The sequence below is a fragment of the Bactrocera tryoni genome, chromosome 1, assembly GCF_016617805.1.
Source record: "Bactrocera tryoni isolate S06 chromosome 1, CSIRO_BtryS06_freeze2, whole genome shotgun sequence".
NCBI classification, from domain to species: domain Eukaryota; kingdom Metazoa; phylum Arthropoda; class Insecta; order Diptera; family Tephritidae; genus Bactrocera; species Bactrocera tryoni.
The window spans coordinates 51131956-51153540 of NC_052499.1; the positions used below are offsets into that span (position 1 = coordinate 51131956).

General features: G+C 36.1%; 1 protein-coding gene across 1 annotated transcript; it reads left to right on the forward strand.

The window, feature by feature from the left end:
• Window positions 1–241: 241 nt before the first annotated feature.
• LOC120782243 (kunitz/BPTI-like toxin) lies at window positions 242–9825 on the forward strand. The gene is made up of 2 exons (XM_040114410.1): window positions 242–791; window positions 9471–9825. The coding sequence occupies exons 1-2, from the start codon at window positions 698–700 to the stop codon at window positions 9653–9655; spliced, it is 279 nt and encodes a 92-aa protein (XP_039970344.1). The 5' UTR covers window positions 242–697; the 3' UTR covers window positions 9656–9825.
• The last annotated feature ends 11760 nt before the right edge of the window (window positions 9826–21585 follow it).

The window sequence follows — 21585 nt, forward strand, 5'->3', positions numbered from 1 at the left end:
TTTGAAATTTTCGAAAATTCACTTGACGAAAAATGCCGCTTTTCCCTATTACTTGCGCGAGTACTGAAAAGCGTGTGTGTCAGCATGTGTGCCACACACGTCCACTTTGCACCATATGTGTACAACAAAAGCAAATGCCAAAAGAACAACAACACAACAACAAAAATTCGCCAGCCGCGGAGCGTTCGTATAAAAGCGGGACACAGCCGCTTGGACGCCTCAGTTGTCGGGCGGAATTTGCGGTTCATAGCGTTTTAACTAACCAGAAGCAGCTAATCGCTTAATGCCAAGATATTATAATAAAGTCACCTACAGATATTTCGGATTTTAAAGCAAGCTAACGGAACAATTCACCAATAGAAAAAAAAAGTAGAAAACTTAAAATCCGCCGTTCAGTGATTTGCGCGTGTTTTTGCCAAAATTCTGTTGTAGTAGTCGTTGTTGTCAACCGGTCATCAGCTCGCACACTCGTTAGTCGCATTCTCGGCGCGGAGCCTTGTCGGTCGCAATTGTTTATTTAATTGCGCGCTATTGTTGTTGTTTGCACACCCTACGCCGTCGCCACCGAACGGCGTTCACAGCGTGCGGCCACATCATTACTCATTGCTGACAGCTGGCATTTTGGAACATCCAACAAAAACAAACAAAACGTCAGTAAAAGCTAGAGCGAGAGCAAGAGTAGCGACGACACCGAAACATGCGTTCACCGGCATTAGCATTTGTCATATGCGTGGCGTTGGCCCTGGTCATCATGACGCAGGCGGAACACAATGCGCATTGCAAGGAATTGAGTAAGCAAATGATCGCGAAATTAAATTGACAAAATGTCGACGGCGACATGCTTTCCTTATTTCTGTGTCACTCAAAAATCGAATGGCATTCAGTTTAATCGGGTGTGTGTGTCTGTCAGATAGTGTAGTTACTGATAGTGGGAGCCTGTTGATATAAAGACAGGAATGTGCGGTAGAGGAATGTAAGCTACAACTTTGTTTACAAGAATGGGATCTTCAGACTATATCTAGTCTTAGAAATCAGTTACAGAGACAGTTGAGAAAGCACTATTGGATTTATCAGCATTTTCGAACAGCTCGTTGCAAGCTAAAATAGGAAAGCTAGGAATTGACGTTCCGTGTTTTAAGTTAACTGACGTGAAATTTGTACACTTTGTAGCATGGATATCTGTGAAATCGACAAACTCTGCAAAGCCTAAGCTTCAGAGTTCCTTTTGTATAAATACAACTAGTGCTTTAAACACGCGTTATTACTGCCTTATAGCCTTTTCGCACAGCAAAATTAATTTAGTAGTTTAAGCTTAAATTTGAAAAAAAAGCTTTTGTCTTACGCACCGCCGGCTGCTTGCTGATATTCTTCATTTTGTTTTTTTTACAATTAAAACTAATCAGCTGATTGCTAGTTTATCAATGCACGCAACCAAATTTACAGCCTGGACAACAACCAGCAGAGTTCCAACCCAGTTTCAACTTGATTTAAAATCGATTAAAAATTAATGTAATAAAATAAGATTATTATTTTGTGCAGTAAATCCATCTAAATTAGCGCGAGAACTCAGGAAAAGCCGGTTAATTGATCAATCAACTCCTTTGTGAACCGGCGATTTGATTGTTTTATTAATTTTTCTAGAATAAAAAAACAAACTTTTGTTAAAGCTACTAGTTCAAGGACTGATGTTTTTTACATTGTTTAGAATCAATACCCATTGCAATAGGGCATCACACCAGTAGGAGAAAAGGAGAAACTAATCTCGAAATGAAAATCTGAAACTTAATGATGGTTTGGAAAACCGCAAGCGTTTAAATAGATAGTTTTTGTTGTGTAAGCAGTAGATCTAATTTTTTTGCGAAATGATCGAGCATAAGTATCAGTCTCTTTAGACTTCCTAGGCCCGACTTTTTTGGACAAGTCGGCATTAGACTGAGAACTTCAGGAAAGAAGAGATGGAATTTTAAACAACATATAATTACTATAATTATCCCCTTTATAGGATCCAAGTTCTTTAGTAGGCAGCAGGAATTGTATTTTGAACCCATATATATTAGTTAAAGGTTAGTTATTGAGTACACCACGTCTAATAATGTCATATATGCGCCCTATTTCAGCCGACCAAAACAAACATTTCCTTTTAAATTTTTTCTATATGAGTTTGTTAATACCTCTGTATCTTGATTACAGAGTAATTAACTCTGGGCTTTCTAACTAATATCTTAAAGCCATATCTCCTTTTATGTTAATGGAGCGGCTTTCCATATTAATCATTCAGCCAACCTATGTAATTCCTAATAACCAGATCAAACAATGATTTCGTTGCGACTACACTAATAATCCGACTTGTTTGAAGTTTGAACAGCAATTTTGGTACTCAATAGCTGTATTTTATAGACCTTAAAAAAAAATTTTGAATTTCTCATGATTCTTCCCACTAAAAATGCTCAAACTTAGCGTATTTACTCACTTTGCTTTCTTAAGTACTGTGGTTGTAAAAGTAAATGTCTCTTTTCGTTACTAATATTCTAACATTTTTGTTTTGTCACGGCTAACAAATCTCACAAAGGGAATGTAGCTGTAACCCTTTTCAATTCCAAATCTTCCACGCTTTTTAATTCTATTACTGCTGAAGGGTTTTCACTGTCTTTTACTTGACAAAATATCATTCCGAAATTCGGCATTCTGGAAACAAAATGTTTCAGATTTCTTAAGCACATAGCTGATATACAAACTGGCCGATCAAAATGAAGTTCTCTTAAGGAAACTGTTTGATTTGTGAAGGGTTCTATAGCATAAAAGTAACCGGTATCAACATTTTTATACCCTATAGTGGGTATATTAAGTTTGTCACAAAGTTTGTAACACCCAGACGGAAATCTTGGAAACTCTATAAAAATATATATTGTGTACTATTAGATCCGGTTACGCGTTGCTGTGGTATATATTCTATACTATTATTTATATAATAAACTATTCAATACAGGGTTTGTACTTGAGGTTTAATTTTGCATAAGTTCTTACAAATAAGTTAATAATTTTATAAATAAATAAAAATAAATCATTGGAAAAAATTACAAATTTAAGACAGCCTTTCTGTTCAGTTAATAGAGATGTCCGCTTAATAGAGCGTGGATTTAATAGAGCTTTCACTGTATCTTTTAATTATGGATTGTTTTTGTTATCCTATCTTCTAAGTTGGGTCGAACTGGACACAGTGTTCTAAATTTTATTAAAATCGGACAAACAACGTGACACGTAATTTTTATACATAAAGATGTATGTACATATGTAAATAATCAGCATCATAGTAAAGCTGATTTGGCCTTGTACGTCTGGCCGTTTGTCTGTCTCTCTGTAGAGTCACTCAGTTTATAAGATATATAGAGAAGCTGCTCATTACTCGGAACGGCTGACAACAGTCCACTAAAGCGTAAAGCTGTCATACAAACTGAACGATCGGAATCAATTCCTTGTATGGAAAATTCTTTCATTTACCGAGAAATATTCACGAAATTTGGCATGGCTCATTATATATCAATATCAACTCTTGTAAGAAATCTTTTGTATTTATGAGGGGTATTATAGCTTCATTTCGACCGAAGTTAAAGTTTTTCTTGCTTTGTGTTAAACAAGAATTCACTGATGAGTTGCACTGCTGTCATTAACTGTCCGAAACATCAGTTAAAAGGTGTCTACTGTGATTATTTAACACGTTGGCTGCCAGTGTATCACCTGTGATCACGACAAAAATATTACCAGCTGCAAATCACTGGCGATACACGCCTAGGCCACAACGCAACATGTATTTTTTTGCTGGGCACCTTGAAGTAGATTTTTGTTGTGATCACCGGTGATATACTGCCAGCCAACGTGTTTAATGATTTCGTAAGATAGCTTGAATATTTATCAAACTTGTTATTTCTTCGATAAACTTTTTAAGTACTCTGGTACAACCACAACAGCGTTCCTCTTTATAGTTACAATCGGTCTGCGACGAACTGTTAATTTAAATGGAATTTGTTGAGGAGTTGTTCTGTTTGCAATTAACTGTCTGACACACCAGTCAAAATATGTCTATTTTGAGTATTTAATTGATTTCATAAGTTAAACTTGACATATGTATGTCGTGCATGTGATCTGTGCAATAAGCTTTTTAAGTACTCTTGGTTGAATGATTTCCCATGGTGATCTCGCAGTGGAGCGGTATATTGTTCAAAAATGAATTAGCTACATTACAAAAATACATATGTATGTACACCTTATAATTCATTTGCTTCAAGAGTTCAAAAATATTTTTACTATAATTATCTATTCCTAAAAAGTAATTATTTTCTACAGAAGAAATACTTAATTATATAATGCAAGCATTCGTCAACTGTCGCTAATCTAATCAGGAAATTCCACTTCCGTAACTAGTGCGATTTCATGTTAATTTCGATCCTGACTAAGCGCATTGATCTCTCACCAGCAAAATGCTGTCAGCTAAACACTCACACATATCTCTATAGGGTATTTTAGAATATACACTAACATCTGTGCGGTTTTGTCTTTCTGCTTAAATGCATCTTTGGCAGTTTTTCATAATTTTAGAAATATCTTTTTTATATTTATTTATATATTCATTATCTGCTTTGTTTTTTTGTTTTTAGTTTTGTTCGTTTGTTGTTTTTCCCCGCTTGCATTTACTTAGCACCTATTCGATGGAAAAATTCGAAAATTTGCGCATATATTGAAAACTGTCAGAAACTGTGTCAAGTACATAATTAGAAAGTGATGAAATTTTTTTATTTGCCTCAAATGAGCGAAATTGTGCATTCAGTTGAAAAGCAGAAAATAATAAAAGCGAAAATAGCTTACAAATTTTAACAGCTTTATTTGTGGTTCCAAAATGGTCTTGTTACAAGCGTGTAAAATTTGTTATGTAATTTGGAATATTTTGCAATTATTTTCGAAAATTTTTTTTTAAATTTTTATACCTTTAACTTTTATATTCTATTAACTTATTTATTTTAGTATTTAATTTAATGGCTCCCATGTGTGTACATATCAAAGCACTGTAAATTTGTATAATAATTTTTTTTCGAAATATTTTGTAAATAATTAAATAATAGACATTTAAATAAACTATAATTTTCTGCTTTGTGGTTAGTTTGTGACCACTTACACATATTTTTATTGACTGTGCCATAAATATTTGAACTGTAAAGTGTTTTTGGCAAGTTCGATAAAAGAAATTTTTATGGGCCTGAATATATTTTCACAGCTCCGTAAATACATATTTTTATATGTTTTCCATAGGCCACAATATTTATTTCACATTGGCGCAAGTCCATGAATAAAGTAAAAATTAAAATCTAAAGCCACCTAAATAAATAAAAAAAATTATCTAATATACCAATTTTCTTGTATAACTGTCATAACCTAAACAAGTAGGGTATAACCAAACAATTTAAACACTGGCAATTTACAAACCTCAGAGGCATGAAAATGTTCTCAGCTATAAGCGAACATTTCATACTCTTGCAACTTGGTAGAATCAAAGCCAGGGAAATACCGAAAGGTGTAAAGCGTCTAACAGAGGATCAGAATCTAAGCAATTATAGAGATACATATATACTATATCTCTATAAATCTCATATACCGATCGACTTATTCGGAATTATGTTTGTTAGAAAAAGGAAAACCATTGCAAGTATATATGCAGTTTATGAAAGTTGGGATCGTATTGACCCGATTTTATCTATTTTTCTCATTACCACATACTATTAAGGTAGTAGTCTGGTAACTTATGCCTATTTTCGTGACTTCTTTGCAGGGTTGTTTTTTATAGGAAAATAAGAATGCATTATCTTGAATATTTAGAGTGTTTTTTTCTTACATATTGAAGATATAAAAAAATCTTATTTGAAAAAATTTAATACTTTATTACTATTATTATTGTCACTCGAAGTTAGAACCTCCAAAAAAATGCTCGTGGGTGGCCCAGGTGATTTTGGCTCTTGATGTTATCTGAAATCAAATATTCTTGATTATTCTTAATCTATAGAAACTGTCATTCTGGTCGGAACTACTGAACTTAAATTTCGACGGTAAATAACAAAATGGCGGACTTTGAAAAAAAAGTCCTTTTTTTTTAGCAAATAAAGGGTTGTAAAATAAAAAGTTAGGGGTGAAAAGAATTATCGTTAGTACCGACAAGAACCATAAATATCTAGAACAGCCTGTTAAAATTTGAAAGCAAACGGTCCAGTAGAAAAAAGTTTGAACCCGGACCGACCAGAAAAACAATGCTTAGAGAAAAACGCGTTTAAAGTTCAACAACTCCGAGAGAGAGGACTCCGAGGCGCTCTAGGAAACTAGTTATAAATTCCGAAATATTTCGAATTTCTGTCTGAAATTTTCACAGTATATTCTCAAGACATTGTACTTTCAAATTAAGTAAAAAAAAATTTCGATTTTTTGAACCCAAGTTACCAGACTACTACCTTAATATGCCACATTCTAAAAAACCAATCATATGTTCGAAAGCCGAATGTTCGAAAATCCTGATATTAGTTATATGGGGGCTAGGTCAAGTTTTCGCCCAATTTGATCTATTTTAGGCACAATGATACACTGTCTAGAGTAAAATACGCTGTCTCATTTTTATTGAAATAACTCACATATTGGCCGCTATATGCGGTACACAGTCATCGAAAGTTCGAAAATCTTTAGATTGGGTATATAGGGGCTAAGAGAAGTATTGGCGCGATTCAAGCCATTTTTAACATATAGATAAATTATTGATCGAGAAGGATTATCTATGAATATGAATTACGTATCTCACACATTGACCAATATTTTCGTTCAAAAGTCAAATATAGGTTTGGGGTCCTAATATACGGTACCTAGATAATGATTGGATTTGAACAATTTTTTTTCATATGGTGGCATACACTAAATGCAAAGTTTCTTCCGTTATATTAAACGTTTCTTGATTTGTGTACTGGAAAGATAAAGAATCAAATGCAATTTAATAATGCTGTATATGGGAAGTAGGCGTGGTTGTAGTCCGATTTCGCCCATTTGCATATTGTTACATAAAAATGATACGTATCAAATTTTGTCGAAACCGTTCAGTCAGATCAGGAGATATCGGTTTTCACCGAAAAGTGAGCGGTGCCACGTCCATAGTCCATGGCCTGTCATACCATCTTGGCGGTAAATTTTAATTTCTCTGGGGTATTTAGTTATTGATTTATTGCCAATACCGTTTTACGGGGTTTATTATCCGATTTCATCCGTTTTCACACTGTCGGTAGGAGTTTGTATAATATTTGCGCTAGGTGAACTTAGTTTTTATAGCTTGAGTGGCTTAGCAGAAATGCATATTAAACATATTAGAGAGCGGGGCCAAGCCCATTGGTTATTTGTGATCATTTCGCCACATTTTCAACTAATATCGTGCTATTCTGCAAATTCACATGACCAACTGAGGATATAAAAGCTGAATCGAAGAAGGCTCTGATGGCCATCACTACGGAGGATTTTTCCTGCTTTGATGACTTGAAAATTCGTTGGCATAAGTGTATTGAAGCGGGAGAGGATTACTTTGAAGGAGATGAAATGGATAAAACTCACATTTCAATTTGATCATAGTAGTATAAATGAAATTTGGAGTGATTTGTGGATTAATTTCACATAATAGTACATGTATGGCGGTAGTGCTGATCCGATTTTTTATATTTTATGCACAACGACACAATCGTATTAAAAAGACACGCTCACTAAATTCCTTTAATATATCTTGTATGTTGAATAAAATTCCGGTACACATAAAGTCAACCAAAAGTTCGAAAATCTTTATATTAAGTCAAGTGAAAAGTTTCCGGTTTACAAAAGTTATTTCATTGGTATCTGAAAACAGGAAATAGTCGGTGAGGGCCAAATCTAAAAAATACGGTGGATATGGAAACGACTCGTAGCCCAATTCATGGTTTTCTGCCATTATTTAGACTGGATTATTTCAAGGTGCAGTGTCTTGGTGAAAATTTCAATTTCTTCAAATGCGACCATTTTTCGGAGATTTCGTTATCCAAGTGAACCAATAACGCTATGTAATAAACGGCGTTGATGGTTTATCCTTTTCCAAAGTAATCAATAAAAATTACTCCATGCGCTTCCCAAAATATATACGCTATAACCTAACAAGCCGCCAGTTGCGTTTTCGACGCTTTGGAGCGGGTTCATCGTGTGCAGTCCACTCGGTTGATTATCGATTGATCATTGGAGTGAAATGCTGTAGTCACGTTCATTCATCGTCATAAGAACTCGTGCTTATTTCGCCTGAACATCTGCATACACTGCTCCCAATCAAATCATTAAATCGTCATTGTTTTTGGTGAAAAGTGAGCTCGCGCGCCACCCACTTTACACAGAGCTTACTCATACCCAAATGATATGATGTACTTGTACACATTCAGTTGATAACTTTATAATGCCAGCTATCTAGAACAACTTCACTTTTCGGTCATCCGAAATAAGTTTGTGGACTTTTTGGATATTTTCTTCTGTAAGAATATCTTTTGGGCGTCCAAAGCGTTCGCCGTCTTCGGTGCTCATATCACCTCGTCTAAAATAAGCACACCAAGGCTTGATGGTTGATTTTTCTGGAGTAGTGTTCGTAAACTCATCGCCACGCCAAGTTTATGCCTCAACTGTACTTTTTCTCTTCAAATAGCAATATTTTTTCAGCTCGGGAAATTCCATTTTATGTTTTTTTTTTCATTATAACAAATATTGCTTCACTCAAAATGGTATAACTCACAAAGAAATAATCTGGCAGCCGGTTTTACGCGCGTCCATTAAAGGTTGCTGTTAACTATTCTATTAGCACCATTTTAGTGTCAGGCCGGGGGCTTTTCAATTGAGCTATTATCTACACATGTATAACCTGATGTGAAAGCGATTGGAATTAAAAATAAGCAAGAAAAAATATAAATTAATCATTAGAACCAAAATTTTTAAGTTTTCTTAATAGTTCTGAATTTTTTTGACTTCGCAGTGTAACTTAATCCAAAATTTTCTAAAACTTGTTTTATTACTCCAAACTTTTTGAACTCAACACAATTCCCCCCAAACAATGTTTAACTGCTAAGAAATCAATTTATCTTATTTTAACAAACGCCTTATTTGCCATTCTCTCTCCTTTCTTCCCTCGCCCAAATTAAAATTACAACAGTATGTAAATATGTAAACACAAAGCATTTCATTTCTTGGGAGTCCACGCAAAATCACAAGTTAACAGACTCAGCATTTCCGTCGAACATAAATCAAACAAACACACAATTAACAAAAGCTAAAGTGCGCACACTTACACACACACACACCTCGCAAAATAATGCCAAATAAGGAATTCATTGCGTTTGCCAAATAAACATTTTAATTGGTAATTATTAATTAACTTTATTCTCCACTCTTCCTCGCAGATCAAGTGAACTGTTATATGGGTCAGAATGAGGGCTATTTCTGCAATAAGAATCAACACACCTCCACACAGACGCGCTGGTTCTTCGACAAAGGCGCTTGCAAAAAATTCAATTACAAGGGCTGCTACGGCAATCGGAACCGCTTCTGCACGAAGGAGGCCTGCGAACGGCGCTGCCTGGGATAAGCAAGGCTGTGCCTGAAAACGAAGGCGTTGAAAACGTTAAGGCAGCATTTGCTGCTTTTTGCAGTGTGTGAAGAGCAGAAAATTGAGATACTGAAAGAAGACCGCAGTGCCGAAGAGCCTCGGAACTTATTTAACATTTTACTGGTAACATAGCGGTTAAACGATATATAATATACTACCATTTAAGATTTTATAAATATGTAGTTATGTAATTGTATTGTATTGAATATTTAGTGTGCGTATGTATTCGTAAAAAATGTCTATATTTTCGAAATAAATGTAGTGTGAGCATTTAATGGACTATTTCTACTTTTTGTTGTTGGCAAAATATTGATGGTTGCTTTTGTTTTGTTGTTGCTAAGCTACAATGTTGAAAGTTTTGAACACACAATTTAAGTAAAAAATTAAACACAAAATATAAAATAAAAATTCAAAATCGTGTACACCAACCACATGTGACCGCTCATTAGTGACATCCATCTAAAATCAACACCCGCTTCGCCTTGACCCACCTTAGCGCCCTCCAAGCACCTGTCGCTGAATGCCAACTACATTTTTATACTTTGTTGTCTATCATTTTTCACCCGCAAATCGATCGGCGACACTTTTCCTGCCGATTACCCAAAACGGCTCAACAGTGCCACACAAAACTATGTATACAATGTATGTGAGTGCGTGTGTGTGGCAAACATTTTAAAATTGTCACAGTGATCTGTCACTTTCTTGCTATTTATATGCAAGCGCTTTCTGCTGTCTTCACCCGCGTCTCCATCTCCGTCTCCTTTCTTGTTGCGGATGACGCAGCTTTAATGTGCGAAATCTCGATGCGGTTGACATTTTTGGCTCTTTACTGTCACTTTGGGGAAGAATATTGTCACACGCTATCAGTGTGCGGTATCAAATAACGGTAATGATTTGTGTTAAGCACAAGGAACGCAGCGGGATGAACGGGTTTGTGTGAGGGTATAGAAAATGTGAAGGTGTCTTTTGTGCTATTTGAAAAGGTGATGGGAGAAAGGGCGAAAAAATGCTGGCATGAGCTCCAGGTGTTTTGGCGACATACTTTTGACGTCAACGCGTCAAGATGGTAATATTAATTACTAATTGATACTTTTGTATGATTCATACAATTTTAGCATACTTATTTATCACTTATTACTTGGAAAATTTGACATATTTCTGGTTCGAATGGGTTTCATTTACATCATTTGTTGTCAAAATCATGAACAAAATTGACGAAATCAGGTTGAAATAATTCACAATCAAGTAAAAATAAATTTTGGCTTTTCTATGTTATTGTTTACACTTAGTATGCGGTACATCAAACCTATAGGCTTGATCAAAAAGTGAATACAAGCGTCGGTCTTTAAAAAAAACTATACAAAAAACGTCCTGTAAAATCAAAACTATGTTCAAGCAACACGAAACAGTCGAAAGAAATCTATGGTGATGGTAACTGAAAAAAATCTGGCCAGTTGCTAGAACAGTTGGAGTATAGAAAACATGAAAGGTTTTCGAACAAGTTCTTGTTTTTCTGCCATCTCAAAAACGATTGAGCGAGTTTTGCCACTATGAGCAAAAATTAGTAAGACTTTGTTCATAATTTCAAAATTCCTAATTAATTCTTCAAACTCTATGTCGTTCCTCTCAAAGTCATCCCTCTTCCAATCTTCGAAACAGTTGTTAAAGTCAATTTCCGGAATAGAATTCAATGCCCCTAGCGATTCACGTTTAATGTCTTAATTGTCTCAAAACAGTTTTCAGGAGCGTTCGTTTGAGTTTATAGAAGTCACAAGGAGCTAAATCAAGCGAACATGCTGGTTGTGGCACGATATTGGTGCGTTATCGTGGTGCAAAAACCAAGAGTTGTGGGTCCATTATTCTGGCCTTTAATAACATAACACGCAATTAGTATTCCTTGTTGACAGTTTGGCTGGTCGGAAGGAATTCGGAGTGCAAAACACCTCGTTAATCGAATAAACTGTCAACATAACCTTAATTTTGTACCTATTTCAACATGGTTTCTTCGGCTCAACTTTAGTTTGATATTGGGCCGATTGATCGTCTTTTTTCTGATCGAAAGCATAGATCCAAGACTCATCGCCAGTAATAATACGTTTCATGAAATCCTAGTAGTCGGAAAACATTGTCTTACAGTCGTTTCGAAAAAAAATTAGTGATTTTAGAAGCAATTGTGCTTTCACTTTTCTTAGGCCCAAATGATCTTTCAACATGGTTTTTCACTAATCCATCTGATATTCCAACGATGTCAGTAAGATCTCTGGCTGTTTAGCGTCGATTCTCAAGTACTTATTCCTTCATTTCATTGAAGTGTTGATCATTAGTTGATGTTGATGGCCGTCCTGGACGTGGTTCGTTGTCAACGCGTTCTTGACCCTCTTTGAATAATTTGTACCAGTCAAAAACGCTTGCTCGCGACAAACACTTGTCACCGTCCAACATTTTGAACGTTTCGACACCAGATATTTAGTTAAGCACACAAAATTTAATAGAACTTCTTTGTTGAATAATTTCACTTTATGTACTTCAGAAAGACTAGTGATTAGTTTTCTGTGACATTCTAACCTTCTGTGCTTTTCTGAAAAAATATGTACAGAGTGACACCTGCGTGTTTCCAGGAACACTTCTCCAATCATATTCCGCAGAATAACCGTTCTAGTTATTAGCATATTTTAACCCAACAAACTCTTAGGAACATCAAAAATTTGTTTTCTGCTTTACATTGACCAAATCAAATACTTAGCCGTTCAGACCTTTGACGGAAATTCGTAAATCTCTCAATGGCATTTACAGTGTGACCATAGGAACCTTTGTCGACTCCCTCCATCCGTCCTTAAAGTCAAACTGTCAATCAATTCAAAAGAAAAGTTGGAACTGCCAACTTATCCCGTTCTGCCTGCAAGGCGTCCTCGCATAACATTGACCACCTTTCACATACCCCGTTATCATTGGCATTAACAACCGCGCAATTAGTTCCGATTTCTCCACATTGGACAAAGAAGCGAAGCAACGAGAAGGTGGAAATTCAACGCAGAATAACTCTTGCCAACAGATGCTGCTACGAAGGCTATTGAGAAGTAAAGCCCTCACTCGACGAACAAAGGCGAAACTCTACAAGTCCCTCATCATTCCCGCCCTTCTATATGGTGCAGAGGCATGGACGACAACATCTGATGGGTAGGCGTTACGAGTTTCCGAGGGAAAAGTTCTGCGAACGATTTATGGTCCTTTGCGCAACGGTGAATATAGCAGTAGAATGAACGATGAACTGTGCGAAATTTATGACGACATTGACATAATTCAGCGAATAAAAAGACAGCGGCTAAGCTGTCATGTCATGTCCGTATCGATGAAGACACCGTAACTTTAAAGGTTTTCGATTTGGTACTCGCCGGACGAAGCAGAAGAAGGGGAAAACCTCCACTTCGTTGGTGAAATAAGACTTGCCTACACTTGCGATCTCCAATTGGCGCTAAGTAGCAAAAAGGAAGAACGACTGGCGCGCTCTTGTAAACTTGACTATAATCGCGAGAAGAAGAAAAATATCCAAGTTTTTCTACGAACAACTATTTTAGGTTCCTTGAGCTATTGTTCTGGTCATACTGAGAGCAATTAGAATGCTCTATTTCAATATTGTCGACAGCTTTTAGCCAACTATACAACTAGTAAGTAATGAACTTTAAGCCTTAGAAAATAGCCGATTTACCGACCTCAAAAATCGAAACCAAAAGCTGCAAGTCATCACCCAAATGAGAAAATCATTTAACCCTCAGTACATCGACAAATAATATTTTATGTGTGAAAGTCATTTAGTAAAGTCAAACACCGAGACTCCCACGCACATTCTAATCATTCACGCGCCAACGAATTGACTCAGAAACAAACAGCCAACTACAAACACTTTCGAATGCACATACTATGTATTGGAAAAGTACCACGAAGCAAAACATACCGATCATACATACATACATACATACATGGGCGAGTACTTGTATGTATCAAAAATTTGAAATTGTATATGCGAGCTAAGTGCGTGACACACGTGCCTCTGCGGTTGCCCTGTAATACCCCGTATTTGATTACAAAGTAATGGATTAGCCTGAAATATTTTAAAATGTTATGCTATATACACGCGCAAATAGTATATGAGAACACGTGTCAGTAAAATTTTACTTAATTTCGGCAGCACACTAGGCTGATATTCCTAGAATCAGTGAGATAATTGAGAAATTCTGGATAATTTGAAATCACCACTCCCCGAATCACTATGGTTGCCGAATGAGTACCGAAAATGGTTGCAGATGCCGCAATTATTTCCTAGGAAAAAATTATTTCCGAGGTCTAAAACATAGATAGAGTCCATATGATTTTTGAGTGAAGCCACTTTTGTTATTGTGATAGATATAGATAAAAAGGAGTTTCGCGTGTTGATAAAAGCTATTGCTTTTTGAAGGGAAAAAATACAGTTGAAGCGACATCTTGGCTTGATGATGAGTTTCCTGACCAGCCATCCAGAAATGGTATGCTAAGTTTAAACGTGTTGAAATGAGCACCGAAGACGGCGAACAAAGTAGACGACGAAAAGAGCTTGTTACCTTTGAAAACATCAAAAAACGTGCACAAAATAATTGAGAATGACCATAGAGTGAAGTCGTTTGAGTTAGCAGGCACTCTATAGACTCACGCACTTCACCTTTATTTGGATATGAGCAAGCTTTGTGAAAAATGGGTACCACGCGAGCTCACTTTTGACCAAAAACAACGTCGATTTGATGATCCGGAGCAGTGTTTCGAGACGTTCAAGTGTAATAAACCCGAGTTTTTGCATCGATATGTGACAACGGATGGAACACGGCTCCAGCATTTCATTCCGAAGTCCAATCGACAGTCATTCGAGTGGACAATGAACACAGTGTAAAAACGTAACAGTCGGCTGGCAAGTTTATGGCGACTGTATTTTGGAATCCGCATGGAAAAAAATGGTATCGAAGTTGAAGGGAACTATGTATGTTAAATAAAACAAAACAATTTTTACTCTAAAAATTTGTTTTACTATTGTTCTTTAACATTGACCTGTTATAGCATTGACAGACGGCAGCGTTAAGGGGCTATACCAGTGTGACGCATGAAAAATTAGGCGATTTTCGTGAATTTTTTTTAAAAGGAAGTACTAGATTGAATGTTTCGACGTTCTATGGACGTAATAAAGTATATTTTTAGCTAAATTAAAACAATTTTTTTTACAAAATTTTTGGAAAATAACGGAGTTATGTGCTGTCTGCGGAAGTGCCGAAAAAAAATGCCTCAACTGCTGGCGTGATTTCGGTCGAATGAGTATCTGAAACTAAAAAATTCAAAATGTTTATTAAACCTAAATATATTTTCTATACAATGGACTAGGATCTTTGAAAAATATCAAAAAAAAATCGTTTTTTTTACGAAAAAAATTGTCGTTTTTTTAATGCCAAATTGACAATTTTCAGCCAATCAAAAAGATCGTAGTCTATTGTATAGCAAATGTATTCAACTATATCCAGTTTTAATTTGAAGTCGATCGGTCAATTTCTCGTTGAGTTATAATGTCAGCAATTTTGAAAAATGTCGTTTCGAGCAAAACGCGTTTAAAGTTTCACTTATATATATTTGTACCTGCGAGCGGTCGCACTTAGAACCCTGCTATCCAAAAACTGTTCACAATACGACCTTGCCGATTTCACGGGATATTTTTGAATATATAAACTACCGAAAAAGCAAAAAAAAAAAATTTTTTTTTTAAGTGTCACACTGGTATATCCCCTTAAACCAGATTAATTGCATTTTTCGGGATTAATTCAGGAGTTACCACAGCTAACTCCGTTGCTGAATCCAAAAATAACTCTCAAAATTTTAGGGAGTTTGTGAGATTTTCGTTGGCAACATTGTTAAAAATGGCCAATTTTCATCTATTGTGAATGAAATACAAGCAACCCTGACAGCTGTTTATCAAATTTTCAATATAATATCAATAAAACTTCTATGTTATGATGCAGTTTTAAAATAATGTGTTGATATGCTTTTGTAATAAAAAATGGTTTGGTAAAAATTGGTCGGCTAACAACCGTAATGTTTATCTTCTATCAATTTTCATTGAAAATATTATAAAAGGACAATGAGCTGTTTATGAGAGTTTCAAACTCGCATAGCTGCCGTCTGTCACCTACAAATTTGGATCTGATTAAGTGCGCAGTTATTCCGGATTAACGCTGCCGTCTGTCAAGTCTATTACATGGCTGTATTATCCAAAAATTTACCAAAAGTCTTCCAACTTCTTCTTTCTGATCAAGTTTGACCCGAACTGATCCCTATAAGTTACGCTCGCAAACAGAATTGATAAAAAAACATTTTCCCAAAATAAGCCAACCATTTTTTATATTCGTGTAGAAGTGCTTTGGAGAGATTAAGTACTCTAGCATGAACAAATGTCAGTTCCGATTAAATTAGCTCTAAGGGTATTAATTTTCCTTTTAAGGAAGTGCCATAACTACGATTCAAGTTCAGCAAAAGTAAATTTGATAAGTTCAGGGCACGCTGTGATGGTAGTCATAATAAATTGTGGCTCACTGGCTGCAAGCTAGAGCAGAATATAATTTTTTGACTAACAAATAAATCTTCAATATTTGTTGGATATAAGTATTTATAAGTTAGCTTTTGAAAAGTGAAACCGAGTACAGAAGCTAGTGGTTTGATGACTACTAGCCCGTACATTGCCTATGATTTCGACAGTATCTTTGTAAATCTAGCTACAAACCACTCAAGATAAAAGATAAGTGTGCCAAGCCAAGAAGTTGGATAGTCGTGTGCCGAAATGTGAGCGAGAGGGAAATAGAAAAAGGTGAGGATATATGTGACACGACACACTAAACCTGTCTAATCAACGCTTGTTATTTTAGAAAAAAAAATAATATTTTAAAAATTCATTGCCTTTTTTTAGAATTGTCAATTATATACTTATACCCTTAATAGGGTGTACTAAGTTTGCCACAAAGTTTTAAAAAACCTGTAGGAAACATCGGAGACCTTATAAATGATCACCACCATGAGTCTGTGTGTATATACACCAACTAGTCCCTCAGATTTAGAGATATAGACGAGAAACTTTGCACACGCCACTTTTCTTCGTAAGAAGCTACGAATTTGTCAGAACCGCCGATATCAGACGTCTATTGCATAGAGCTGCCATACAAACTCAACGAGCAAAATCCAGTTTTTGTATGGGAAACTTTTTTATTTCACAGAATATCTTCACGAAATTTTGCATTATAAAGGGCAACGCTATGATCTTCGAAGAAGAGATTGGATCCCTATAGCATATGGTTGCCATATAAACTGAAAGGTCAAAATCAAGTCCTTGTGCGGAAACTTTTTAATTCGTTTAGGGTATTCAAGCTTCCGTAGAACCGAAGTTAACGTCTTTTCTTCTTTTATATAGTTTTGTATTAGTTGAGACCTTTTACCGAAATGTTTATTTAAAAGCCATCTAAATATTGAGAAATTAGAAGACAAAGCAAACCAATAAATATGCTTTAATAACTTTTTTGTCATTATTTTCAAAAGCAATGAGTTTTGTATATTAATGCTGGTATATGTATGTTTGGCATATGTGTCTAATTTGAAAATTCGCTAATTGAATACAACACACGCGCCTCTGAAGTCGCCTAATCGCTCACTTCACCGGCTGACAATTGATGAGCTGACGGAGTTCGCTTCTGAAAGCAACGAAAGTATCGACCGCCTGATGCAGCCTCTAAGCCATACAAAACGCTGATGAATGCTTTGCACTTTGTTTGCTCATCGCCTTGTTGTTGTGATTGTTGTTGCTGATATTTTTAGCTGTTATGGGTTTGGGTTCTTCCGCGCGCAATTAATGTCTGTCCTCTCAATTGCGTGTCAAGTTTGCTTTGTTTTGTTCAAACACAGATCGACGAACGATTTTTGACTGCACAAACGCAACTAACAGGCAACAACATACACACACACAAATATTGACTAACTCGCACTCAAAAGCTTCTTGCAAATTTACCTTTGTGTGTGTTTGTGAATGTGAGTGTTTGCGTGCATTGACAGGCTTTCGTCTACGTCGATGGGCCCGTCAAAATTTGGCATTCACCAAGCCAACCGGCTGCACAGCGCCTGCCTGCCTGCTGGCCGTCAATTCTGATGAACTGCTCACTTGGAAACTCAATTTTTCTGCCATTTTTTATCCTTCAGTTTGTGTTTTGTTGTTGTTGTTGCTGTTGTTTATTGTTTTGGCAAAAACCTCTTTGGCATTTTTCAAATTCTTGCTGTGTTTGCTCATCGACAGGTGAGTGGTTATGCAAATGGCAAAAGCAGCGAGCCCAGCAAAGGAGTAATTGAAGAGAAAACAATTTGACTTTTCTGCTTTAGACGTCACAAATTGACGAAGTGTGCGAAACTTATATATATCTGGTGGTTTCATTATATATATACACTCTGTATTAACAGTTAAGTGAAATGTTCAGGAAAAACACTTCATAACTCTTACCAAGAGCTGAGAAGATCTTCCACTGCTGGGTCAGAAAGTATTCCAAAATCGAGTCAATGTAACCATAAAAGCTAGTTATATCCAAGAAAAGATATTAAATGTGGTATCAAATAATTTAAGAAAATTACTGTTTCACCACAACAACAATAAGATGGATCGGTCTAGTACCTTTTTCAGAAATCTTTCTATGACCCTAACAAACTCAAAATTTTTCTTTAACTTTCTCGTAACTCAATCGTAGATTTATCTAGATAAAGTCAATATTCTGTTTCTTAAGACAAACAAAAAAAAAAACATTTTTAATTCGTTCATATATATAATCACCTGTTTAATAATTCTGCCGAATGTCAAGATAGCTGAAAACTCAGTCATGGCTATTCAGCCAATCTCAATAATACATAAAAGTTGTTCACTTCAAGCAACCATTTTTGGAAAGTTTTTGACCACTAAGTGAGCTCTCTTCTTTAATGTGATAAGTTAAATAAGGTCAGTTTACTAATTTTTCACGAGGCCACAAATAATCTCACTGGACAACTAGAGGCGCCTCTCCATTGCGATGCCCAGAACACCCATTTATGAATCAAAAAGATCGTTGCTTAGCGACAAAGTACCTAGAGCTTTGAAGCACCTAATATCTATTCTAGATAATTCGTCGGGTCAATAAAAAGTATGGCAACCGAGATGGTTTAACCTTAGTCTGGCGAAAACTGAACAGTGGAAGAGAAAGTGTCTAGATATTTCCCCCTTATCTTACTCCCTACAACATTGATAATTTGCGTCCTTCAAAATCTTTAGTCTCGCCGCGTGGGTGCCAGAGAGACAGTATCCAGTTACGACACTTATCATTGCCATGACATGTAAACTGTCGCTGTGGCCATGTACCCAGAAAAGCTTAATATTAGCTTAATGTTGCTGATAGTGAGGTTATACGCTCACTGACTACTAGCTTTAAGGTTACCGCCAGCACACTGCAGTTTTGTATAGCAGCTCTGCTAAAGGAAAGTATGCATAGCTCCCTAAAAGACAGTGGCGTAGCTAGGGGAGGCGAAGGGGGCCGTCGCCCCGGGCGCAACGACTTGGGGGCGGCGAAACGATCTTCGCTGTTTTGTAAATTTTATATACCTAATATCGAAGATATTTAAGTAGGTAGATAAAGGGGGGCCGCAGAACTTCCTTGGCCCCGGGCGCCCGAAGATGTAGCTACGCCACTACTAAAAGAAGTCGTATTTCGGAAAAAAATTCCTGTCTATACTCATCAATTGATAGGTAAACTCGTAAAACTATGCAGATTCTTTGAGTACACGTCCAGAAAATATTAGATTAAGTAACACTTCAGTGAGACCTTTGACAAACAGATCGACACCCATCACCTTTTTGTCGATTTAAGGTCGCTGATGATTCAATATAATGCTGGAAATAATGGTACATGCCTCCGCCTACTCTAAAAGTACAACGCTTCGGGTGTACGAAGATGATATTGACATCGTGGGCCTTAACGAAAGAGATTGGTTGTTTGGTGAACGAAGGCAAGACAAAGTAAATGGTTGCCACACACAAAGACTCCTTGTGACTACGTCACTGTTGGCAGCTATAAATTTGAATTTGTATATCTCATTACCAGCATGAATTCTACCAATAATCTCTATAAGTCTTTCATTATTCCCGTCCTTTTATTCGCATCAGAAACAATGACGATGAATTGAGAGAGTTCTTACAGCATTCGAGAGAACTGCTTTCCGCAAGATCTTTGGAGCCGTCCGCGTGAGCTTTGAATATCGAAAAAGATGGTACTACGAACTGTATGAGCTAGAAAGCGACATAGATATAGTTAAGCGCATAAAAGTTCAACGATTGCGCTGGTGAGGGCATGTCGTTCGCATGTAAGTGGAACAAAGAAAGCCCAGGACCAAGTGCATAGTGACCTATCTGCACTTGCGATGTACATCTGGCGTGACTTCACAATGGTTAGTGGTACCTGACGATGTTTAGTGTTGTCGGCCAAGATCGACTCACAGTTGTAGTCGAAAAAAGAAGAAGAAGAACACTTCAGTTAGTTTTTTAACATAAAACTCTTGAGATTCTCTACCAATTCAAAATCAATATAATTCGCTTAGAAGTAAGAACTTCGATTTGGATGAGGAAGGGATTGAAACTGCCGCAATTATTTTCTCATTTTTATGACAGATTTTCATTTAAGTTAAAATGAATGCCTTTCACTGGAAAATACTAATATGTATATAACAAAAGTTTAAGTCATGGAATACCTATTTTATTCCATCATATGCTTTGACTTTAGACAAAAATTTCACAGTTATTTTCTCGTGTAAATATACGAAAACTCAAATTCGTTTTTAAAACCGAAATTTTACTACACGAAAAGACATTTGAATTTCATGGAAAATATTTAATTTTTGTGGTATTCACTCACCACAATTCCTATTTTTTCAATTTCCCTCTAGAACTGGAAAAAAAAACCACACAAAATTTGAGCTCTCTGGCAGTAATAGCCACCACTGGCCATAAATACGTGATTACACAGAGCGATCGATGTTTTGTGAAATTTTCCAAACCAATTTAATTCTCAATTAATTTCGAAACTTTTACAAAGCTTGTGAAACATTTACTCTTATATACATATATATATATATATATATTTATACATACAAACTTTAAAATTGGTTTATAAACTCATCAGCGTCGGAGCACGTTTCCTCTGACGTGTGTTTATTAAATTTTCAGTTTCTTTTTTTCTAATAACCACAACAAGCAATATGACAAAATTTGGAAATCTCTGCTGCGTTCGGAAATTCGCACGCAACACACCTAAGCGAAGTAACTGTATATATTTTATTTTATTTTTTGCTCTGCTAATAAAATAGAAAATATATGAACAACAACACCAACAATCGGAACAAATGCATTTTGTCATCGAGTAATAGGCGAGATTGCCAAATTTAAATGAGAAATTCGCCAACTGTCAAATCGATGAAAAATGAAGAGCGGCGAGTTCACGTCATTCACGCGGGCGCCCACGCATAACTGTCAACACAACACAACACAGCTACACGAAATGCATACATGTATGCACAACAATAGCACCGGCCAATATTGAGTTCGTAAAAATGAAAATGTTTGCGAAAAAATGCGAAAATTGGCATGAAATATTGAATTTTAAATGTCGAAACTAATAAAACGGTATAGCACATGGAAGGTATTGCGATTATATGTTTCGTTTTTCTGAGAAAGGGATTAGTGCGTGTAGGCTTTAGCAGCTAATATACTTGTGTATTAGGTAGTCGAAAAAATCTTTTCGCATTTTGTCAGTAGATGTCGTTGCAGTCGTATTTCTCCAGTGCTATCAATCACA